Source organism: Saccopteryx bilineata, chromosome 6 (genome assembly GCF_036850765.1).
Source record: "Saccopteryx bilineata isolate mSacBil1 chromosome 6, mSacBil1_pri_phased_curated, whole genome shotgun sequence".
NCBI lineage: Eukaryota > Metazoa > Chordata > Mammalia > Chiroptera > Emballonuridae > Saccopteryx > Saccopteryx bilineata.
Genome location: NC_089495.1, coordinates 14,298,103 through 14,324,187, shown reverse-complemented (window position 1 = coordinate 14,324,187; position 26,085 = coordinate 14,298,103). Strand labels below are relative to the sequence as shown.

The 26,085-nt window shown below is 38.7% G+C and overlaps 2 protein-coding genes across 2 annotated transcripts in view; both read right to left on the bottom strand.

Annotated features, from left to right (window-relative positions):
• The window catches only part of KLKB1 (kallikrein B1), a 32,717-nt gene extending 11,522 nt beyond the window's left edge, over positions 1-21,195 (bottom strand). The window contains exons 1-7 of the mRNA XM_066234925.1: positions 21,071-21,195; positions 20,423-20,481; positions 15,293-15,455; positions 7,950-8,056; positions 4,627-4,786; positions 4,092-4,201; positions 704-863 (exon numbers count right to left, since the gene is read on the bottom strand). Coding sequence (XP_066091022.1) covers positions 704-863; positions 4,092-4,201; positions 4,627-4,786; positions 7,950-8,056; positions 15,293-15,455; positions 20,423-20,480 — 758 coding nt within the window. The 5' untranslated portion in view covers position 20,481; positions 21,071-21,195. The remainder of the gene's footprint in view (positions 1-703; positions 864-4,091; positions 4,202-4,626; positions 4,787-7,949; positions 8,057-15,292; positions 15,456-20,422; positions 20,482-21,070) is intronic.
• A 2,064-nt stretch (positions 21,196-23,259) lies between these two features.
• CYP4V2 (cytochrome P450 family 4 subfamily V member 2) overlaps positions 23,260-26,085 on the bottom strand; it is a 28,686-nt gene continuing 25,860 nt past the window's right edge. Inside the window, exon 11 of the mRNA XM_066236982.1 lies at positions 23,260-25,301. Within this exon, the coding sequence (XP_066093079.1) occupies positions 25,129-25,301 (173 nt within the window). The 3' untranslated portion in view covers positions 23,260-25,128. The remainder of the gene's footprint in view (positions 25,302-26,085) is intronic.

Sequence of the window (26,085 nt, the reverse complement as noted above, 5' to 3'; positions counted from 1 at the left end):
GCAACATAATTGAATGACAAGATAACCTGGAGATGTTTTCTTTGAACGTATGTACCTTGATTTATTGATGTCACCCCATTAAAATTAATTAAAATTTATAATAAAAAAATGTAAATCAAGCCACACCTCTCTCTAAAGAAAACTGGTGAGCACAGGTAATGAAAAGAGGAGAACAGTCAAGTTCCACCTTCTGATTGAAAAAAGGAGAGAGCAAAGAACAAATTCTGGGAGCATGCTGCTGACACTTATAGAACTAGACTCCCTCCTCTTAGCTCCGCGCTGGATGGAGAGAAAGGGCGGGTTATCTGCGGGTAAATGGGTCAAATCAGGACCTTGGTCCGGTCCGGAGAAAGAGGGCTGTGGCTTCTGAATCAGAGGAGTGAGGATGAATGGGCTTAAAGGACATTCTCACGTGAGTGGTTTTTACTTCAAGCTGATATAAAACATTAAGATCAGTGAGAAAGGGATCTGATCCTCCTTTTTCTGTGGCTGCTGTTTCCTGGGCGCAATGGTCTGTTTAAGGAAGAGAAGGTAGGTAGAGAAATCTGCTAATCCCTGAACTAATCTGCACCTGGCAGAAAGTACTGAAATGGTGGGTAATCAAGCACTTGGAGGGAAATGAGCAAGACTTCTAAAAAAAAAATCACATTACAAAATGCAAGCGCTGCTAGGACAGCGGCACACGCTACCCAGGGCGGCTCACCTCTGTGACCCGGAAGTCGCGGCGTTGGTGTGGAAGGTGAAGAAGAGACAGCTGGGGTGATAAGTGCAGATGGTTCGACACACAAACGCGTCTGGGGTGAGCACTCTGGCAACATCCACGTCCGCAAATGCCAGCTGTTGAAACATGTTCATGTGGCAACCTGTGAACTCACAGAGGGAGCTCGTCCTCAGTAAATGACGCAAAGTTAAATTCACACATGTGATGTCACTGTCACTAATGAAATTATGGCTATTCACAGCACTAAACAGCCTAAGTAAAAAAAAAAAAATGTCAACATAGCCCCACACTTTTTTGCCATGTGGAAGAGGGAAAAATTATTCTAATTCTCATAGTTCCTATGTCAGAAAAATACAATAGCTCAACCTAAGCTCCTAGCTCCATCCTAACCAGGGCAAAATGTTTAGGTTACTCAGCATGGGTTTATATTTTCTTTTTATTACCTTGACCCTGAATTCCAAACCTTATGAACATGAGGCTTTGTATTATATTTCCTTGAATATTATGAAAAATATTGTAATAGAAAGCATTAGGTCACTAACAAAAATGTCCTGTGCTCATTGCAATTAGAATGGAAGAAAACCCACTTTCTTTATTCTTATTTTATCGAATTAATTACATTTTTCTGTTTATATTATTGTACTCAGTTTACTCAATTTGATAACACATCAGTTCTATTAAAATTAGATTAAATGATAATGGTAGCTATTATGGGAAAGATGAAAAGCACTTAATTTAAGTGAACAAAGCTTGAGCAGGAGAGAGCACCCCTCATAACGTAATACCTTCCTAGGGGCAGGCTAGGAAATTAGACCTCGACTGTTTATTTCTTTAAAAAGAAATGGACTCTTGAAGCTGGAAGAGAACTTACCTATAGTTATATCCTCTCAAGGAGAGCCCTGACAAATTGTTCAGGTCTTACTTAGCCATTTACATTAATAAGGAGTTCACTACCTAATGGCAAGGTCCATTTGTCCATTTCTTTCTGGACCACTCTTGATGTTAGAGACTTTTCTTAGTTTCTTCATGGCAGCACCGAGGTAGGCAGTTGGACAGACATGAGCACAGCAAGAACACAGGTCAGGCACAGAAAGTCACCAGGGTGGAAAACACTAGGTGCCTAGCAACAGACAAAACTGGGAAAACAAGGCCATCACCCCCAAGGTGAACTTGCCTCTGCTGGCAAGTTGCTAGTGTTATGGGTTAGACCTCCTCAGAGGAGAAACAAACAAGCGGGTGGGGGAGTGTAGAATAGCCCTTGAGCAGTAAGCCCTGGGGATAACATCTAGGTCTCAGTGTCTTTTGGCTCCAGACTCAGAAAAGCAGCAAAACCAGACAAGCAATGTCACAGCTGACCTTAGGACAAGCTGCACTGATTAATAATAGCCCCTTGCCCTGGTCCCAAGCAGTCAATGAAGACTCTGACCCCAAGCAGACACACCTGGAGAGCTGATAATATTCTACTAAGATCCTCCCCTATGACCTCCCCTAAAATCTCTGCCCTAACAAGCCCTTAGGAAAGAGGGCCCAGCTGCTCTCCACACCCCTGCATTCCTCCTCCGCCTCCCCCCACTTCCTCCTCCAACCCCTTTCATCCCCTCAGGTGAGTTTTCCTTGCCTCTCTGCCCCAGGAGACTTGCAACCAAGGAAACAGTGGGCAGCGGCAGCTTTGTCCACGGCTCACCCCCTGAGCCTGTCTCCCAGGTGACCTTTCCTCTGAGCTTCCAGTGAGCCAGAGCAGCCTGCCTGGGCTCTCTCCTGTTCTTCTTCTATCCTAGGCCCTTGCTTGTTCCACTGTCCCTAGCTCTGTAGCTAATCGGGCACTCAGTCTCTCAGTGAGTTGCCCGCTCAGTCCCTTCTGAGTGTATTCCTGCACAGCCAATGAATTCATGCTTTACTTTCCGCACTTTGTCTCTTGACTGAATTCTTTCTCTCACGAAGACAAAGATCAAGGTTTTAGATCCTATTTTCTGGAACCACACAGATTAGTCTAATCTCTTTCCCAAAGACAGGTCTTCAAACAACAACAACAACAACAATAACAACAAAAAATTAAGACAGTCATCCTAACTCTTTTTCAGGTTAAATATCTTTAGCTTACCCCTTTAACCACTTTTTATTTTCCGTTACTTCTAGATATTCTACCATCCTGATTACCCTCTTTTGAAGGGCTCCACACAAAAGGTGGATCACAGAACTGAATACAACTTCTCAGTAACATTCTGAATAGAAAATGACTGCTATTGGATGCAATGTTTCCTTTGGGATGATGAAAATGTCTGGAACTGCATAGTGGTCACTGTCACACAATTTTGTGAATACCCTGAAAACTACTGAATTGTATATCTCAAAAGGGCTAATTTTATGTTATGTAAATTATAGATAAAACTCTAAAAACTATGGAAAAATATATACTATGTTAAAACATCACACTTGTAGAAATAGAAAAAATATGAATATTAAAAATTAAATAATCAGTACCATTTGAACCAATACATCTGGTACACATCAGGGAGGGATTTGATGGGAAAGAAAAGAAACAAATAAGAAAAGAGATGCACTGCTAGTGACTTCCCAGTCTTCCAAGGGGTTGGAAGCCTGGCACCCATTACACAGTGTGGCACCAAGTTGGCACATGATATTTTGTAGAATTGGCTATCAGGTATTTGGTTTCAATAACAACTTATCTTTAACACCCTGATGTGCAAAATAAGGTAAAATGTCATGGCATTTTTCTGGATAAGTCAACTGAACTTACTTCTATGTCTGAAACTACTAGGTGTCATCGCTTCATTATGCTAGAGTCATTTCATTGGACAATGGACACCACCGGAAATGACCCTGTAGTTCTCTCTACAGTGTTGCTGCCCCTATTTCCCACTGCTACGGTAACAAAGGACCATCACCTTAGTGTTAGAACAACACAAATATCATCTCACAGTTCTGGAGATTGGAAGTCTGAAGTGGGTCTTACTGAGCTAACTCAGGATGCTGTCAGGGATTTGTCCCTTTGGGAATCTCCATAGAAGAACTCATTTCTTTTCCCTTCTAGAGACCACCTGCATTCCTTGGCTCATGGGCCCTTCCTCTATCTTAAAGCCTGCATTGCCACCTTTTCAAATCTTTCTCTCTCTCTGACTGATCTTTCTGTCTCCTTGTTTCTCTTATAAGGACCCTTGACATTTTATTAGGCCCATCCACACAATCCAGAATGATCTTTAATGTCAAAGTCCTTAGTCACATCGACAAAGCCCCTTTTGCTGTCTTAGGTGACATAATCACAGGTCCTAGGGATTAGAATGTGAACATACTTGAGGAGCTTTATTCTGACTATTACAATCACATAGTGAAACAGTAGCCACGGAATTACCAATTTCTGAGAGTGCACAGGGCTTCAGGGAGAATCCAGACGCCACGTTTCCCAGCACCTTGATACTGGTGGGCGTTCCTGTTGGACTGTGCTTCAACAGGCAGTTGTTCCTGAAGGTGAAGAAAGGAGATTACTTTGCTTCCTAAGTGGCAAGGTGCGTGCAGCCGTCCATTTTGTGCTGAAATGATCTATGGTGCAATCTGAGCAATGACTCTGATAAGGAGTGGTTGCATTTATAATGAAATAGACACCTTCCTCCCCTGCAGAGGGAAGGTTAAGGTGAGGATGGGATGTGGGGGGGGGGGAAGACCTTATTCTGTAAACCACAATTTTACTCCACAGCACAGCTATCTGTGAACCAAACAGAAATGACTCTCTTCAGGAAAAATGAGACCAGAATTAAGTAAATAAGGAGAGTGCTTAGGTCTAAAATCCCTGTTTAGTTTTCAGTTGGAAAATAAAAAACAATTAAACAGAATGCAATTAAATTACAAAATCACTATGGTAAAGAACAAACGCCACGACTTTTACTCACCGGTACTCTGCATTGTGAAATGTTTGTGTGGCAAAGGTGAAAAATTTGCAGTGAATGTTATTGGTGCATCTTTTTTGACATTCTTCAACACTTTCAACCTTAGATACATTAATATTGGCTCCTCTCATATCAATTCCTTCATAAATGTCTCTGTGGCAAGCTGTTCAAATAAAATGTATGGAGCAAATTCAGTTTTCCTTCTAGAAAGAGATCATCAGTTTGGGTAGTGTCGTTTTGAAGAATAATACTCTGTTTTGGGCAATTGCCCTATTAATCAGGGGATGTAGAATTTTTTTATTACATCACTAAATTATCAAATTCTTCTGGAAATAAACACATTACAATATGTTTTAGCATACTACCATGGAAAAGGAATTACTGTGCTTCTATTTTTTTTATTTTATTATTTTATTTTTTTTAATTTTTTTTTATTACTGTGCTTCTAAACCTGCAAAATGTGTGCAACAATATTAGGGAATTCTTCATGCTGAAATTATTAGTGAGAGTGGAAGATAAACCAGCAGTGATGGTAAAGGTCCTGGTGCTGTGTGCTAAGGGTTTGTATTAGTAAATGCACTGACAGCCTACTTCCGCTTGTACTGAGTGAAGGAGCTTCTTATCTTTGCTTATCTCTCGGTTTTCAGTTGCTCCTGTCTGATTGCAAATTGTGTTTGTAAGTCCTGTCATTGAGATCTGTATCACATCATTATCATAAAATGTGGAGAGATATGTATATGGATGATAAAACCCTGTCTGTTCTTGCTTTAAAGTTTTCTTAAATTCCACTAAATCAGTGGTTCTCAAAGTATGTGCCAGGGCGCACTGGTGCGCCCTAGAAGATTTCCAGGTGCGCCCTATGGTATTCCAGAGAACTATTTGCCTGTTGGGGACCAAAAAACCAACAGGAATTTTGAAGTTTAGATTTTTGGGGGACAGAGGTGTGGGGAATTGGCTATAAGCTGAGAGTCTGCCCAACCCCCCACCTCACTGTCTGATTAGGTTGCAAAAGGCAGTTAAACTGTGGTGCTGGATTGTTTACACTACCCCCCATGTTCCCCGGAAAGACTGAAGGCAAGTTTCTTCTATCTTTTGTTTGGTGTAAAGTTAAGATGATATGTATGGTGGGGCTTTTCTGCACTCAACACAATTAAGAGTAAAAAGAGAGGAATTCTTCAATGTATTGATGAGGAAATGAAAGTTTGCCTTTCAAATATATGCCCAAACATTGAAGAAATCTCTAGGACACATCAGGCTTATGTTTCTCATAAACACAAGAATGAAAAAACTTAACACATTCATGCCATGACCTGCCGAATTTATGAAATCTTACTAAGAATGTATCTATATATAAAAAAAGATAATGTTTTTGTCATTTTTAAATTTTTTAACCCTTATTATGAATTCTAAAAATCATAACTCAAAAAATGTAACAAAAATATTTTTTAATGTCAGAATAAATTTAATTTTGTTGTATTTATTTCATTTAATTAACATAAAAGCACACTTGGACTTTATATTTTTCTTTAATATTTGATTTAATTATTATAACATATTTCTCAGAAATTTGTATATAGTACGCCTACAATTATTTGTAGGATTTTAAATGCACCTCTACTTCAGAAAGTTTGAGAACCACTGCATTAAACGATCCTTCCAATTAAAATTTCTTATGTAAACAAAAGACTCTTGGTTAGGGATACCAGCATAAACCACAATCTGTCATATGTAAAATTCCACTCCTAAGAGGTATGGTTGAAGAAGTTATAAAAATAAATTTAGTGGTGGGAATCATGGAAAATACACAAAGTATTAGAAAAACAATATATTGAGGTGGGCAGGTAAGTCGATTATTCATGGTTCTTTACACACACAGGAATTTGCAGGTTATAGAAACGGAATCTCCTTCCAAATCTGCTGCACATGAAAAAAAGAAATAGGCTAGCAGTTGAGATGGGATACTTAACCAAAACTTTTCTTCAGGGTAGTTGAAAGCTACAAACCTACCTGTAAATGTTTTAAACTAACACTGGTCCTGAGTTTAGAAACTTTATTTCCCTGGGATCATTTTCTACTTTAATTCTTTTTAACTTATCTGGGGAGAGTTAGAAGTGAATATTAAATCAAGCTCTGTGAGTAGACTAATTTTGAGACAAAAAACAATAAAGAGAAATGAAAAGGGCACAATATTATTTTTTTCTTTAAATGTCACTATGATACCAAAAATAATACTTACTTGATAATTTATATTAAATTATATTAGGTAAATTTGATCTTATAATACCGAAAATACGTCTCTCTTCAAGGACACTACATACTGGCTAAGGCAGGCCACTATGTTTATAATAACTAAGGACTTAACAACTGCAGACACAAAATGTGTGTGTGTGTGTGTGTGTGTGTGTTGAGGGAGTGGTACTAATGAGGGAGGAAAGAATGGAAAATTTGTAAATATCTGAAATTTAAACCACAAGATTAACTGTAGATAGGAAACATAAAAACATAAAGTAGCAGTGGTGTAGAGTCACAATGTGATTATTTTAAGGTTGTGCCAACCTATCAGTTAAGATAATCTTTTCAGTACTTTTCCTTTTTAGATCAGTCATGTTCAACTTATAGTTCATTTGTCTTAAATTTATTAGGGTAGAGTTGGAAATTGTTTCCCAAGACATCGGAAGCAATAAGCATCAGAATGAAAGCTTCCTGGCTCCTAGTCCTCACAGCTCTTCTAAGAAGTGTTATTTTTAGCAAGATTTACATGATCCAGTCCTTCAGTGCAGGGATTTAACAGGGTTTCTTAACCTCGACACTATTGACATTGGGTAGAGAATCTTTTTTGTAGGGTCTTCCTTGTGCCTTGTGGAATGTTTAGCAGCATTTCTGGCCTCTATTCACTGGATGCTAGTAGCATTGTACCCAAGTTGCAACAACTAGAAGCATCTCCAAACATTGTCAAATTCCCCCCTAGAGAAAGGATGAAAGCATCCTTGGTCGAGAATCAGGAGGAACCACCAATGTGAAACAGGGAGAAATGTCTGCTGTTTCCTCTTTAAGATTCTCTTCTGGGATCAAGGGAAGACCACTGTTTGGATGTGTGCCCCTTTCTGCAACTCTTACACTGTAGTACTAACCTCATAAATACTGGGGGCTCACTAAGCATGTGTTGACCAATAAAGACTAGAAGATATGTCCAGAGTATTGGCCTTCTCTGTCATCTCTCTGAGTGCCCCTTTCCAGATGTCTGTAAGAATACAGACTGTAAGCAGAAGCTGTTTGAAGGTACTCTCATTATTCATTCAAATTTATCTGAGCAATCCACCCCTTACCACTTATTCGGTGACCACATTGCTTTAAGGAATGTCCAGAAATTGCACTTGTCCATGACACTCTTGGCAGGGTTCCAGTAACACTGTCTTTCAAGAAGCAGCCAAACCTGTTTTTAAAAGTAGCTTCACTTAGGAATAGAAGAATAAATACACATTGAGGAAATGTCTAGCATTTTTATACAAAAATAAATATAGCCAGGAATAAGGTAAATAGGACAGCTTCACTGACACTTGCTGGAAAAAACATTTTAGGTAATGCTATAACATCTAATGGTCTTTCTGATACCAAGATCAGCATTGCTTTCCTTTATATTTACATTTTTAAGTAGAGAAAGTCAATCAATCATATTAAAATGTTAATTATGTTTCCTGTGGTCCCAAACTTTTGGGGGATTATGTTCCTGATTATTGTTTTTATACATACTTTCAATTACTTAAGAAATTAAATCAGTCATGAGAGTTGCATCTATATATGGTGTTCATCTTGTTTATTAACTCCTTCTAGTCCACACCTGATGAACGCTTCTGTCATTAATGTCACCATTAATGGTAATTTCATTCTTCAGAAGGATTCCAGAATCTAACTCAACTTTTTATTTAAAAAGTTAATGCCTTTCACATACAATCTTGGTTTTCTGTACAAGTTTAACACATAGAATCAAGGGATGATTGCCCAATTCCTAGCTTTTAAATTTAGAGTGAAAATAAAAAGAATTATAGAGATCAAATGTCATCTTCTGAGGGTCAGCAAGATGGCGATGGAGTAGGCAGACATACCAACTTCCACCTCCCAGAACCAAAGTGTATTACAACTTAATTTTAAGAACCATCATCTGGAAAAACCAACTTTGAACTACACTAAGAGGACTCTTTAACCAAGGAACCCTGAAGAAGCTACACTGAGACTGGTAGGAAAAGCAGAAACATGAAGAGGGCTGCCCAGCTCCTCAGAGCGAACAGCAGCCTGGAGAGACTCGCATGGCAGGAAGTGAGTTTACCTTGTAGACCCGGGCATGTGAACACAAACCCGGGTGTTTGTGAAGGAGAGGTGGAAATCGCAGTGACTGCTGCACCGGGCCAGCGCTGGCAACACCCAAGGCAATGGCAGAGAGGGTGGCAGGCCTGCAGACAGACCATGCCTTGGGAACACAGAGGACACACCCACTGGACTCCAGTGGCCACACCCTTTTATACACAGACAAAAAGGGAAGGCAGAGAAATGCAGCCCAATTAAATCAAGAGAAATCCCCAGAAAAGATCTCGAATAAGTCAGACATAAAGTACTGGATGCAGAGTTTAAAATAATGATTGTTAGGATACTCAAAGATCTTAGAGCAACAACAGATGGTCATAATGAACAACTAAATAAAGAGACAGCAAGTATAAAAAAGGACATTGAAATAATGAAAAAGAATCAGTCAGAAATGACAAATACAATATCAGAAATGAAGACCACAATGGAAAGAATTAAAAGCAGGATGGATGAAGCTGAGGATCAAATCAGCGAGTTAGAGGACAAGATAAATGAAGGCATGGAAGCAAAACAGAAAAGGAAAAGAGACTCAAAAAGTCTGAGAAAACTCTAAGAGAGTTCTGTGACAATGTGAAGAGAAATACCATCCAAATCATAAGGATTCCTGAAGAAGAAGAGAAAGAACAAGAGATAGAGACTTTGTGCAATCACATCATAGCTGAAAACTTCCCTAAATTGATGCAGGAAAAAATCATACAAGTTCAAGAAGCACAGAGAATACCATTAAAGAGAAACCCAAAGAAATCTACACCAAGACATATCATAATTAAAATATGAAAGCTAAGTGATAAAAAGAAAATATTAAAAGCTGCTAGAGAACAAAAGGCTATAACCTACAAAGGAGACCCCATAAGGATGACATCCAAAATTTTCAACAGAAATACTTGAGACCAGAGGGAATGGAAGAAATATTCAAAGTAATACAGAACAAGAACCTACAACCAAGACTACTTTATCCAGCAAGGTTATCGTTTAAAATTGAAGGAGAAATAAAAAGCTTCTCAGACAAAAAAAAACCCTCAAAAAATTCATTACAACCAAACCAATGCTGCAAGAAATGTTAAGAAGCCTGTTGTAAACAAATCAAAGGGGGAAAAGAATATAGCAAAAGAGGAATACAGCTTTAAAGAATAAAATAGCAATAAACAACTACATATCAATAATAACCTTAAATGTAAATGGATTAAATGATCCGCTCAAAAGACATAGGGTAGCTGCATGTATAAAAAAACGGGACCCTTTCATATGCTGTCTACAAGAGAAACACCTTAAAACAAAAGATGCACATAGACTGAAGGTAAAAGGATGAAAAAAAATATTTCATGCAAATGGAGATGAAAAAAAATCTGGGCAATACTTATATCAGACAAAATAACTTTAAAACAGGCAATAATAAGAGATAAAGAAGTACACTACATAATGATAAAGGGAGCAATCCAACAGGAAGATATAACCATAATAAATATCTACGTACCTAATATAGGAGCACCTAAATATATAAAGCAGACTGATGGATATAAAGAGTGAGATCAGCAGCAACACAATAATTGTAGGGGATTTCAATACCCCGCTAACATCACTAGATAGATCCCCAAGAAAGAAAATTAACAAAGAGACAACAAACTTAAAGGACATACTATTGAATAGATCAACTCGATTTAATAGATATCTTCAGAACCTTTTGCTCTAAAGCAGTAGAATATATATTCTTTTCAAGTGCTCATGGTACATTCTCTAGGATAGACCACATCTTAGGACACAAAAGCAGTCTCAACAAATTTAAGAAGATTGAAATCATATCAAGCATTTTCTGTGATCACAATGGCATGAAACTAGAAATCAACCACAACAGAAAAACTAAAAAATACTCAAATACATGGAAACTAAATAGCATGCTATTAAATAATGAATGGGTTAACAATGAGATCAAAGAAGAAATAAAAAAATTCCTAGAAATGAATGATAATGAGCATACAACAACTCAAAATTTATGGGACACAGCAAAAGCAGTACTGAGAGAGAAGTTCATAGCATTACAGGCATACCTTAAGAGGCTAGAAGCTCAAATAAACAACTTAACCCTGCATCTAAAAAAACTAGAAAAAGAACAGAAAGTAAAACCCAGAGGTAGTAGAAGGAAGGAATAATAAAGATCAGAATGGAAATAAATGACATACAGGATAAAGAAACAATACAGAGGATCGATGAAACGAGGAGCTGGTTCTTTGAAAAGGTAAACAAGATCAATGAACCTTTAACTAGACTCACCAAGAAAAAAAGAGAGAGGACTCAAATAAATAAAATTCGAAATGAGAGTGTAGAAATAACAACTGACACAACAGAAATACAAAGGATTGTAAGAAAATACTATGAAGAACTGTATGCCAAAAAATTAGACAACCTAGATGAAATGGACAAATTCCTGGAAACATATATTTTTAAAATGAATCTGAAGAATCAGAAAACCTAAACAGACTGATTATAACAAATGAGATTGAAACAGTTATCAAAAACTTCCAACAAACAAAAGCACAGGGCCCAATGGCTTCACAATTGAATTCTACCAAATATTCAAAGAAGAACTAACTCCTATTCTTCTCAAGCTATTTCAAAAAATTTAAGAGGAAGGAAGTCTTCCAAGCTCTTTTTATGAGATGAGCATAATTCTGATTCCAAAACCAGGCAAAGACAACACACACACACACACACACATACACAAAAAATATATAGGCCAATATCCCTGATGAATCTAGATGCTAAAATCCTCAACAAAATATTAGCAAACTGGATCCAGCAATATATGAAAAAAATCATACACCATGATCAAGTGGGATTTATTCTGGGGAGGCAAGGCTGGTACAATATTTGCAAATCAATCAATGTGATTCATCACATAAACAAAAGAAAGGAGAAAAACCACATGATAATTTCAATAGATGCAGAAAAAGCATTTAATAAAATCCAGCATCCATTCATGATCAAAACTCTCAGCCAAGTGGGAATACAGGGAACATATCTCAACATAATAAAGGCCATCTATGACAAACTGAAAGTCAATATCATACTCAATGGACAAAAATTAAAAGTAATTCCCTTAAGATCAGGAACAAGGTAGGGGTGCCCCCTTCACCACCCTTATTCAACATAGTCCTGGAAGTCCTAGTCATAGCAATCAGACAAGAAGAAGAAATAAAAGGCATCCAAATTGGTAAAGAAGAAGTAACACTATCCTATTTGCAGATGATATGATATTATATATAGAAAACCCTAAAGTCTCAATCAAAAAACTACTGGACCTGATAAATAAATTCAGCAAGGTATCAGGATATAAAACTAATTCTCAGAAATCAGAGGCATTTTTATACACCAACAATAAACTGTCAGAAAGAGAAATTAAGGGAAAAATTCCCTTCACTATTGCAACCAAAAAGATAAAGTACCTAGGAGTAAATTTAACCAAGGAGATTAAAGACTTGTGCTTAGAAAATTATAAAACATTGATAAAAGAAATCAAGAAAGATACAAACAAGTGGAAGCATATACCATGCTCGTGGTTAGGAAGAATAAACATCATTAAAATGTCTATATTACCCAAAGCAATTTATAAATTCAATGCAATACCAATTAAAATACCAATGACATACTTCAAAGATATAGAACACATCTTCTAAAAATATATATGGAACCAAAAAAGAACATGAATACCCTCAGCAATCTTAAAAAAAATAAATAAAGTGGGAGGTATTACACTTCCTGATATCAAGTTATACTACAAGGCCATTGTACTCAAAACAACTTGGTACTAGCATATGTACAGGCATATAAATCCATGGAACAGAACAGAGAACCCAGAAATAAACCCACACCTTTATGGACAACTGATATTTGACAAAGGAGGTAAGAGCGTACAATGGAGTAAAGACAGCCTCTTCAACAAATGGTGTTGGAAAAATTGGACAGCTACCTGAAAAAAAATGAAACTAGACCACCAACTTACACCATTCACATGAACTCAAAATGGATAAAAGACTTAAATGTAAGCCGTGAAACCATAAGCATATTAGAAGAAAACATAGGCAGTAAGCTCTCCGACATCTCTCGCAGCAATGTATTTGCTGATTTATCTCCACAGGCTAGTGAAATAAAAGACAGGATAAACAAATGGGACTATATCAAACTAAAAAGTTTTTGCACAGCTAAGTACAATAAGAACAGAATAAAAAGACAAACTAGGCCCTGGCCAGTTGGCTCAGTGGTAGAGTGACGGCCTGGCGTGCAGAAGTCCTGGGTTCGATTCCCGGCCAGGGCACACAGGAGAGGTGCCCATCTGCTTCTCCACCCCTCCCCCTCTCCTTCCTCTCTGTCTCTCTCTTCCCCTCCCACAGCTGAGGCTCCATTGGAGCAAAGATGGCCTGGGCACTGGGGATGGCTCCTTGGCCTCTGCCTCAGGCGCTAGAGTGGCTCTGGTCGCAACAGAGCGACGCCCCAGAGGGGCAGAGCATCGCCCCCTGGTGGGCAGAGCATCGTCCCCTGGTGGGCGTGCCGGGTGGATCCCGGTCGGGAGCATGCGGGAATCTGTCTGACTATCTCTCCCCGTTTCTAGCTTCAGAAAAATACAAAAAAAAAAAAAAAAAGACAAACTACACAATGGGAGAACATATTCGACAATACGTCTGATAAGGGGTTACTAACCAAAATTTATAAAGAACTTGTAAAACTCAATACCAGGAAGACAAATAATCCAATCAAAAAATGGGTGAAAGAAATAAATAGACAATTCTCCAAAGAGGACATACAAATGGCCAATAGGCATATGAAAATATGCTCAACATCACTAATCATTAGAGAAATGCAAATTAAAACCACAATGAGATATCACCTCACACCGGTCAGAATGGCACTGATCAACAAAACAACACAGAATAAGTGCTGGCGAGGATATGGAGAAAAGGGAACCCTCCTGAACTGCTGGTGGGAATGCAGACTGGTGCAGCCTCTGTGGAAAACAGTATGGAGATTCCTCAAAAAATTAGAAATGGAACGCCTTTTTACCCAGCCATTCCACTTTTAGGAATATATCCCAAGAACACCATAGCACTGTTTCAAAAGAACAAATGCACCCCCATGTTTATGGCAGCATTGTTCGCAATAGCAGAGATCTGGAAACAGCCCTAGGGTCTGTCAGTGGATGAGTGGATTAAAAAGCAGTGGTACATATACACAATGGAATACTATGGGGCCATGCTAAGGAAGGAAATCTTACCTTTTGTGACAACATGGATGGACCTGGGAACTATTATGTTAAGTGAAATAAGCCAGGCAGAAAAAGAAAAATACCATATGACCTCACTCATTTGAGGAGTCCAATGAACAATATGAACTGAGGAACGGAATTGAGACAGAGGAGGGATCAAAGAGACCAGAGGAAAAGAGGACAGAGGGAAAGGGGATGATAGGATGGGATAAACCTGAAGGGAAGGGGGAGGGCGCAAGGGGAGGGGAGAAAGGGAGATGTTGAGGGGAATACGAGGGAGGGGAGATGCATTTGGGGCAACACTAGAATCTATATAAACACAAAAAATTAAAATCAATAAAAAAAATTATAAATTTGGAAATGGGAACGATGAAGAAACATTCACTCTGGATACTGATCAAAAGTAAAGAAAATTATAATGAAACAATCGTTACATTTAGGCAAATTTATGGGCTAATAAAATTTTTAATTACTAATTTTTTTTCAATGCTCTCACTTTTCTAAATTACCAGCTAATAATATATACTGCTCATAAAAATTAGGGGAGTTTTAGTAGCTTCCAAAGTGGCTCACTATAAGGACCACTCAGGCCTGCTCTCTCCCAAGGTCAGAAGCTCTGGGTCTTATTCAATTACATTCTCAACAAAATGCTTGCTGTCTGTTCTACTTTCTTAAGACAGTGCTATCCACAAATGGGATCATGATCCCTGTGCAGGTGAAATAGTCACCTGTATCAAATTCTTGAAATAATCGCTTAACCTGATGATTCACAAGTAATTTTTCTTATGAGCCTTCAATAGAAAATGACTAGTTTCTACTACTTTAAATGAATGCAGCAATTGTATGAAAATGCAGATTTCCAGGCCCAAGAGACTTTGGTTCAGTAGGTCTGGGCTTCAGCCGAAGAAACTGCTTATGTAAGACTCATGCTAGGTAATCCCTTGAACTCCATTTGAGGAACATAATAAGCCTGCGATAAGCTAAACCATTTTGCACACAACTGATTCCGTTTTGAAAATTGACTGGCTTCCTCAAAAACAAAATGTCATCTTTTACCTTTTGTCTCTGTCGTTAGTTGAACTTGCAGGAAGAAAACTGAAGAGCAAACACCTCGGATGAAATGTGCACATCACCTGGCAGAGCTGGGCACTCGGGGTGTACATGGCAGTCACATCCCCACCTCTGAAGAAGACATTCTTGTAGAGTTGAGTTAGGCATCCTGTGATGCAATCGTTGGGGGAGAAAAAAAACCCCATTAATTTGGAACGAATGCAAATAATACTTTTAATAGAAATGTATCTGTGTTCTGAGCCTTCTTACTTCTTTGATGGAATACCCAAAGATTCTTCGGACATGACTTCAATTATAGAAGCAGAATAAAACATATTAAGCGCACTGTTTGAACATTGTAGAATGTTAAAGTCATTTTATGGGTTCTTCTGTATAAAAACACTTGGCCGATTTTTATTACATCATAAATAATTTGCACATTAATTATTCCCAAGTTAATGCAATCTTAAATTGGGCTTCTCCCTGTTGCCTAACATGTTATGAAAGTATCACGCCTTAAAAATAACAATGTACAGTTTCTTTTTCAAAACATCTTCCGAACAAACATCTCCCATAGATTCTCACAATAGCTCTGTAAGGGAAGCTAGAGACGGGATTTATTATATGCACTTTTTAAAGCAGTTAAGTACCCAAGTCTCAGGGCAGTATGGACTTATCTGAGACCCACGGAGCTAATGAGTGTCCCAGGCCATAAGCCTGGCTCTTCTGACTTCCAATCTTGCTTCCTTTTATTGCCCAATGTTAAATGTTGTTCCTCATCTCAGTCTAATTCAAGCAAGTCAACATTTTGTGTGTTTTTTTATTACTTTAGGATTAAGTGCAGTATTTAGGATTAAGGGAAGGCAGCATTTACCTCATTTTTACCAGCTCAGTTCTTTGATAGTTTAAACAAATTCATGTATGTGCCAAATGGAAAATACACTTTGAGCTATTTGCTATTTGGTATTGTTCACAGTATGCGTCATCCCACATATGATTAGAGTATTGTTACCATTACTATTCTACACTTTTATAGACTACAGCAGGGGTCCCCAAACTTTTTACACAGGGGGCCAGTTCACTGTCCCTCAGACTGTTGGAGGGCCAGACTATAAAAAAAACTATGAACAAATCCCTATGCACACTGCACATACCTTATTTTAAAGTAAAAAAACAAAACGGGAACAAATACAATATTTAAAATAAAGAACAAGTAAATTTAAATCAACAAACTGACCCGTATTTCAATGGGAACTATGGGCCTGTTTTTAGCTAATGAGATGGTCAATGTCCAGTTCCATATTTGTCACTGCTAGCTGTAACAAGTGATATGACACACTTACACGGAACCGTGATGCGTACGTCCCGCGTCACCAGAAGTAGTACTTTACGTCAGCGACGCTGCTCTTTGCATCCGCATCCTGTGCTCCTCTCACTGACCACCAATGAAAGAGGTGCCCCTTCCAGAAGTGCGGCAGGGGCCGGATAAATGGTCTCGGGGGCCACACGCGGCCCGTGGGCCGTAGTTTGGGGACCCCTGGACTACAGTGATGTCTTTAATATATGAGTTTGGGTATACCTTGAGAGTCCCACTTCAAAGTCTGCTTACTAAGCTTTTCCAGTTCAGGTAGCACCTTCCCTCTAGCTGGTCAGCTGTCCATTATCCACAGGACGTTCCCATGACAGCCCCGCCCATCTCTTAAAGCTGCAGTCACACTTCCATTTTAGTCAGATCTATTGTATTGCCTTTCAGGGAAGGGGCAGTTTAAACACATGTGTTTCATTCAACACTGGTGTTTAAGTTTTTCTCCGCTATCCATCCCTTCTGGGAATTCTGGCCCTGAGCCCTATCATGATGGTCCAAACTAGCAAAACGGCTTCTCTTCCTCTCAGAAGTGTGGCTAAGATGACTTACCCTTGGGTAAGGTATATATTTAGAAAGAGCAGAGATCTCTCAGGGGAGAACTGCTGGGAATGCAGATTGCCCAGTGGGCAGGACAAGGTTTCACACACACAGGAAACATGGAGAGGCTCGTCCAGTGAGAATGCGAGCTGCAAATTGGCCTGCTTTTTAGACAACTAGTGGTTTTTGCTGAGTTATAATTATTAAGCTGCCATCTTCCTCATCCCAATGCACAAAAAGGGTATAAACAGTGACCGGTGCTAGTCTAGGAGCTCCCATCATGGATGGAGCCTGTGTGAACTGCCATGTGACTCAGCCGGTGAAAAGGGACAACAGAAATACACTTACTTTGGAGTAAGAAAAGTTCTAATGAGTGGTCTTGTTTGTCCTCATAAATTGGTAATGATGATGGGGACAACGATGATGATATGATGATATCGATGACATGATGATGGTGACATGATGATGGTATTGTGTCTTAGAGTGTATGTAAAACACTGTTACATGAGTTATCTGATGACATAAAATATTATGGTATAATATCACACTGGCCCCTGTGTCCATAAACTTTGGGCAGGTTATTAGAACTTTTTAAAAAATTACATAATCAGGAAGGGGATGAAAAGCACTCTAATTTATAAAAATTGGGTGAAGGATATGAAAAAGTAATTTGAACAAGAAAAACAAGCAGCTGGTAAGTATGTGAGAAGTTGCAAGAATCATAACTACGGGCCAGTCAAAACAGCTGGATGCCATTTTATCCACTAGAGTAGCAAACATTCTAAATTATCTGAGTCCCCTGTGTTGAGGTACTGGTTTTTGGCTACAAATTATTTTTAAAAACCTACTTCAAAGTGACTTGAGTACAAATGAAATGCATTGTCTCAGACACCAAAGAGTCCATGGTGGCTTTGGCTTCAGGAAGACCTGGGCGTGGTGCTCAGCTGATTGCATCAAGACACAACTTGTCTCCATGCATTGCTATGTTCCAGAGTGTTTCCTTTGCTCCACACAGAGCAAGGCAGTGCCAGGAGCTCAGGCCTCTGTATCTCCCATGGTTCAAGTCCAGTGTGGGAGAAAAAAAAATCAGAGTCTTATTTCTAGAAGTGTAAGTGACAGTCTTGGCCCAGGCTGTGGCTGAAATCAGGTTGGGGCAGCCAGCAGGCTATGCGCCCTGACTGGTACAGGCCTGCCTGGGTCACAGCTACAGTCACTTGGACCCAAACTTGGAGGCAGCAGTTTCCCGGAAATAAATTAGAATACTGCTTCCAGAAAGGTGAAAACATGCTAGGACACAAACAACTGATGACTATTTGAGTCAGCCTGAGTGGGGACCATGGTCATTCTCACCTGCTGGTGGAAAACGTCAACTTAGGAATAACCTTTCAGGAAGACAACTTCATAATGCGTGTCATAAAGCCTTCAGAAGTGTCCACACCTTTGTATCTGGTATTTTTATTTCCAATAGTTTATTGTCCTGTGTTGCACAAATGAGTTTGTAAAATCTGTATTTTTTGAGTTTGCTTACTATTAGTGTTAAAAAATAGCGCTGGGCAGCGCCAAGCATGTGATCTGTGAAATTGCAAATTACCTTCCTGCTTGGGAAGGGCCCTTGTCTTGTTGATAAGTGCAGGAGTGGAAAAGAAGCCAAGAAAGCAGAGAAGGGAGAAGCCGTGCTGATGGGGACCCAGAGGTGAGGGGCTTTGGGACTGGTGAGGCCTTTGATTCTAGAAGGAACCAGAGAAGATTTTCCTGGTTGTGGAACCGGAGAATGTGTCAGTAGCTTTGTGAGCGCTGAGTGAATGAATGGAAAGGGAAGTGTTTTCCCTGTGTGTTTTTCATCGGCCAGTGCAAGACTTTAATAAGGGAATGGCCCACCATTTTTTGGCTGTACTGTTTCTTTATTGTCTGCCTGAATCCAGTGAGAACCTGCATGTGAATGGCCACGACGGCGTAACTGCTGGACATACATACTGAAATAAGTGAATATGTGGGTAAAAGCCTGCATACAAAAATAGCGTGAATAGGGAAGAATAGTAAGTTTCAAATAACATGACATAGATTTATTTACATGAAAAGATAGCTATAAATGGAAAACCTAAATAATAAATAGCAAAATATCTATAATTAATAACATGTTTAGTAAATGTATAAGTAGATATGTAGAAAAATATCTGAAAGATTAAACAAAAGACTTTTTAAAATGGCCATTTCTGAATTATGGGACTATAGACAATATGTAGTTTCTCATTTTCTGCTTACTCGCACCACTAATTTTCCTAGCACGATCATATATATATGTGTGTCTATGTATGTGTGTGTGTTTATTTTATTTTATTCTATTGTATTTTATTTTTGCCAGAAAGATAAAATTGGAGTGGTGATGGTCCACAGAATTCCTGGTCTCTGGTCCTCAGCATTCGGGGGGTTGCAGGGGACCTTTTTTCAGAAGAACAATGAAGACTAAGGGGACAGATAGAGGGGAGTTGTGGTTTAGAAAATTTCTTCATCCTGAAGAAATTCTATCCCTTTACTAATGTAACCCTTACTCAGAGCTGCTTATCTTAGTCATACATTTAAGAGGTAAATAAACAACACTGTGGTGTGGTCACCCTAAATCAACATAGACTGCAAGTCCATCCCTCACAGTGGCACAGACAAAACGCCACTCGATGTGATTCATGTAAAACAGTGTCCAGAATCATCTTAAGTCTCTGAAAATTTTTAAAAAAATGAATAGAGAGAGAAATAAGATCAAAACCACTGGTGTTGAAACTAGAACTACTCAAATGGACGGTCTATTAAATTACATTTAAGCCAGGTACTTTCAATTTGAAAATGGCTCCCTGGTTACCTAAAAGAGTGAAAGTATGTACTGTGTACCTATCATGATACTTGGATTGGACCCAGGCACTTTAAATTGCCTAGCACTGTTGAATATTCAAGTAAAATCTGATTTTTAAAGTGTTGATAAAGGGCTGACTGACTGTTTTAAGATCTGTCTTGTTGAAAGTCCTTTCCAAACAGAAGTTTCTGCTAACACATTCCCAGACACAGTCTCACTCCTGGACTTCTCTCCCCAAGGGCAAACATGAGCATTAAAAGTATCTGTCCTGACTGATAAGTTCTGGTTCCTTCCCCAAAGCTCCGTGTTCAATAGCTTTCGCCAGGAGAAAAGCCGTGTCTTTCTAAACTGCTCTCCCCACACTTCGTCTTCCAGATAATCCACTCACCACAGGAAACTGTAGCAAACAAGCAAATGAAATAAGCTCCTTGCCTGAACGCAACCATCCTAAAAGAGAAAACGACACATGCATGACTCTGCTAGTTGTGGATCTATTCAGTAATGATCTGAAGTTAAAGCGACCCAGACTTCCTTATAAATGCCTTGATTGGGAATCTAAGCACACAATTACCATTTTAGAGAACCCAGGTTTTCTGTATATTTTGTGCCCGGGGACTTGGCACAAGATACAAATTGAAACCTCTAGACTAATGATTGTGTTTATTGTTCATTTGCCACCTATGTGGTTAGTAATCCTGGAAAGGGAATTGGTAGGCGGAAATTAAATGGTTGTGAACTCTCTTGATTTGAGCATAAAGAAAATTATTGTAAATAAAGGCAATATCATTCCAGACTCCCTAAGTAAAGCTCCCAGAATACGCAAGCCTTTTTAAAAAACTTTTAAATTAGTCAATATTCATTTGATCTTAGTGTCTTGCATTTAAATATTTCCACATAAAAGAACACCAATTCCTTTGATGTTCTCTAAATATACAGGAAATTAAAACAAACTAGTAACTTCTTCATAACATAAAAACTATACATAATTATAAAAATACTTTATTTGGAAGCAAGCAGGATAATAGAAATTCTCTACCTGAAAGCACAGCTGCTTTGTGCTTCTGCGCTCAGGCTGTCCGCTACTTAAAGGTGGACGATCCGCCCGCTCCCGAGTGTGCCCGCGGGCGCTGCAGGCCGCCTTTGCTTGGCTTCGATATTGACCGTGGCTTTCTGCCAACAGTTTCAACTTTCTGTCTTGTCAACATAATCTATGAACGTGCCATTCCTGTGTTCAGCCCTCTAATACGTTAACTATTTCACGTCGGGGCCATGCACTGTGTGAACAGTTTTTAAACATGTTCATAACGTTCCTTGTTCAGTGGGGTCATGAAGCTTAAACCTCACCAAACTGGACTTCTTCCATTATCATTGCTTAGAGGCACAATTCCGCAGATAACCGGAAGGATCTTACGGCAGATGGTACCTATGCCTTCCTGCACCATGGGCAAATAATCTATTAACACTGAATTTAGGTACGGAAGGGAGTGGATTGATGTTTTAGATCCTGCTCCCATCTAATTCAGTAAATGAGATGTTGCAGGGTTAACAAGCTACAGTTACAATTCACAGACCAAATCTGGACCAGCACTGGTTTTTGCAAATAAAGTTTTATTGGCACGCAGCCGCGCCCATTCATTCACTTATTACGTGTGCTTGTTCTCACCCTGCAACTAGTGTTAAGTAGTGTGACAGAGCCAGTGTGGTCCACGAAGCTGGGAATATTTGTAATCTGGCCCCTTCCAGGTAAAGCGAGTTGAAACCCCAGTCGAGTGCCCCTGGCAGAGCGTTGAGATTTCTCTGTCAGGAAACCCTGACTGCACACTAGCAGCCTGGTTTTCCCAGGAGCCGTTTCTGCTCAAGAAGTTGTATCTTATTTTAATTCTTAGGAAAAAAAGTCTCCCTATCCACTGAAACACAACTTCTTGTAATGTTTATCCTTCAGTCCTAGATTTACCTACTAGATCCACACAAAATAGTGTACTCTCCTTGTTTGTGCTTTTTCAAATATTTAAAAACCACCATCACTTGTCCACTTAAATCTCCTTTGCTTTCTAACTATTTTTCAAAATTGCATTGCATCATTTTGTCTAGAAAATTAAATTTGTAGGTATCAGTTGAAACACCAGCAGTTTCTTTTTGTTGGGGTTTTACATTTACTGAGCCTTATCTTTCCTAGCTAGTCAACTTGGATTTCGTAAGAATAAAGGCTGTACTAAAAATCACATTTCTACATCAAAATATTACGCTAATCTGTTTATTTCCAAAGAAAAACTGTCATAGTATTTAGACATGACTGTCTTATTTGAAATATGGTGCTGGAGAGCTCTACACCCCTTGGCCCGCCAGAAAGGTGAACCAGGGGTTCCTAGAGCAAGTAAGCCTGAAACTTCGCTGGAGATAAAAGAAGACAACACTGAAGCTGTTCTACTTCAGGCACATCATGAGGAGGCAGCGTTATTTGGAACAGACAGTAATCCTGGGGAAATAGAAGGCAGCGGGAACAGAGGAAGGCCAACTCTGAGATGGACTGACTTCACAAAGGAAGCCCCAGGCACGAGTCTACAGGAGCCGGGCAGGGCTGTTGAGAACATATGAACACCACTCATTCCTAGGGTCACCAGCAGTGGGGGCAGACCTGTGGTTCAGAACACACACACACACACACACACACACACACACACACACACACACACACACTAGCATATCACTGGGTGTTGGAAAGAAATACATTTTGATCTTCTAGATAAATTCTGAGGTAAAAATTGATCTTTTTGAGACCAGAATCTCTTTATTTGTGAGACAGGTATTTGGTCCAGAAACTGGACATCCCCCAGTTGGCTGTAACAATGATCACAACATCAATTCAATAGCTTATCACCTGGAGAGGTTTTTAGATGATAAACCCTTGGGTGCTCAGCAGATGCTATGGGTTATGCTGTTTCCCAGAGAGTCCTAAGAAATTTCAGTTTTCCACTATCAGCTGAGCCAAATGTTCTGATACTTCTTTTTCTCTGCTAGTTTATTTTTCAGAGTCAGGGAAACACAAAATCAGTCTAGGATAAACACACAAGGATCATTTCGTGAGGCAGTCTGAATAACCTGATGACATTAATTCAAATGCGCTATTTCTTTATTACTTATTATGAATCAGTCACCCACTAATTTATCTTTTAAAGTTATCTATATTTTAAACTGACATCAGTTCTTGGAATAAAATGTAGCACGCACATTTAAAACAGACTTTATTTTTCTGTAGTTACCGCTTTCAAACAAGAGCATGACAGGTAATAGGAACACAAGTAGGTATTTGATCATCCTCCTATTTAAAAAAAAAACCCATTATCTTCATTTTGATACTACAGACAGTGGCATGCTTTTTCCATTCCACCTCTGACACAGTTTAAGTAAATTTCCAATTAAAATATAATAATAAATAATTCTGGGGCCAAATAAAGATATTAGGCCAAAGGGCAAGCATGAAGCAATGTTTTACTTTAAATATAATTTCATGTCTAGTGTAAGGTCACTAAAAAAATTTTTTAAAGGCATAGTTTAAATGTAAGTGACTAAAATTTAAAAAGAATGTCAATTTCAAGGAATAAAACTTCAGTTATCTAAAACTGGGAACAGATTTCTACATATATCTACTTTCTAAGTACAAAGCTTATCACATTATGGGAATCATCTTCAACTGTAACATATACTTCCTTGGCTTTTTCTCAGCAACATAGAGACTAGTTTGTCTGCACTGGGGATCTCTGTAATAGTCAAGCTGACTTTGCCTCAAATATCCCAGCCTGTGATGCTGCCAAATGGCTTTGGTTTAATAACGTCTTCCTTGGATATCCACTGAAGAACATATATTCCATTCTCTTAATTTGTTATTTCTATTATTGCCTTAAGAAAACTAAAGAAACAATCAGATTGAAATTATTTATTAAAAAAAAGGTTTTTCAAGTCCCTGAGTGAGGGAGTAGAGATGTTGTCGACGGGATTAAAATCCAGGGAATGTGTGTCAGTTACCAGGTTGACAGGTATGTTGTGGAGACTGAATTTCCTGGAAGTTTAACCCTAAACTAAATGAGGTAATACTGGGTTGCTAAGTATACATGTATGATTTCTCTTTTCTTTAATGATGGAAGAATTTCAGAAGATCTGTCTTCTAATGACACGCCCAGGTAGAGCCCTAAGTTTCATAAAGCCATAGTGTATTTTAGCCGACGTGTATCATTCTTGGAGTTGAGAGATTTAGAATATAGGCTTCTATCTGTTTCCAGTCCTGTCACTCATTGGTGGCATGGCTTTGGACAGAAACTTACTTCTCATTGACCTAATTCCCTTACTTCCAATAGAAGGAGTATAACTAGCTAAGATCTAAGGTGCTTTCAGCTCCAAAAGCCATTAATCAACCTTATGAGGCACTTTGAGGGATTAGAGATTGCTAAAAAGAACCTCTCCCGATAATATACAATATGCAAAGGTAAGTGTGATGTTATATAGAACGAAGTGAAGAATATCAGTACGTAGTTAAAAGGGAAATATGAACAGAACCTATAAGTCAACTTATAAATGATTTGCTCTCTTTTTAGATTTGATAAAAATCTAAAAAGTATCATAATACTAATTATTCTCACAACTGGTGTCACTGATATAATTTTTAAAAGGCAAGGTCTTTAAGTCTAAGTATTTAATTACTCACCCTTTTCAAATTAAATGTATATGTATGCATGCATATTTGTGCTCTTGGATCAATAAAAATATCTTTAAAAATTCTGGATCCTCAACTAAATGACATCCTTTGGGTCTGTCAGTTGAAACTGAATTGGGTTATGAATTCCTCTGCTGAGAAACTTATATGTTTAAGTACGAACATCAGCTAACTTTCCTTCAGGGATCAAGACTGGGATAAGATGTACAGTGGCGATGAAAATATAAAAACTCTCTCTTTGATAGATGTGACCCCAAGGTAAGTGGGGACAAAAAAATTAGGTGTAAGGATTAAGAGTATGGCATTCATGATTTATGAATTGTAAATGCAAAGTTTCCCTTAAAGAACGACCTTATCCGTGATAAGGGCAGTGCTCAACGGGTGTGTTAGGATTTGTCTGCGTTTCTCCTCTTCAACTTGATCCAGATGCCATTACTCGGACGAAGGATCAGCTCTCCTGCCAGGCCAAGTTCCTCTCTCTTCTGGTTGGATTCTACCCAGAAACGCCTCAGGACACAGGAAAGGACAGCCTTCTCTTCCATTATGGCAAACCTTTTACCTTCAAATTAATGTAAATAACATCACTTTAATTATAGACGGATCTCAAATGTGAGAAAGAAAATGTTCTAGTAGAGGCAGCGAGCATCGGTCAGTTTTCCCAGTAGGCCCTGGGAGAAGCAAGATTACTCAGGATGCTTCTTATAAAGGAAGATTCGTGAGGGCCCGTCCCCACCTGTGCCTCCTACGAGCTGAGTGGGCCAGAAACCGGTATTTCTGCAGCACCCCAGATGAATGCACTACTCGAGAAAGCCTTTACTGTATGTAACTGACTATACAGTTACCAGGCATCATCGTACCAGTGCCTGCATTTACGTGAATGATAAAACACCAAAAGTGTCTATAATGCATGGTACTGCACATTCGTTCTGTTTACATACTTCCTATAGTAAGCATTCTTTGTTTTGGTTTTTTAAAAAGCAATCCTTTAAAAGCAATATATACAAATTAGGTTAAATATAACTAATCATTATAAATAAGCTTTCTACCACATAAAGTAGGCTCCACTTTAATTGAAAATCTACAACATTTTCAAACTCTACCATGAAACTGATTATGATTTATGTTATGGGCTGAACTGTGTTTCCCTAAAATTCATATGCTGAATTCTTAAAATGTGACTTCATTTGGATATAGGGGCTTTAAAGAGGTGATTAAGTTAAACTGAGGTCATATGGGTGGGCCCTAGTCTAATCTGATTGGTGCCTTTATAAAAAGGAGAGATCAAGCTGCAGACACACATAGAGGAGTAACTATGTGGACATAGAGGGAGAAGACACCCAGCT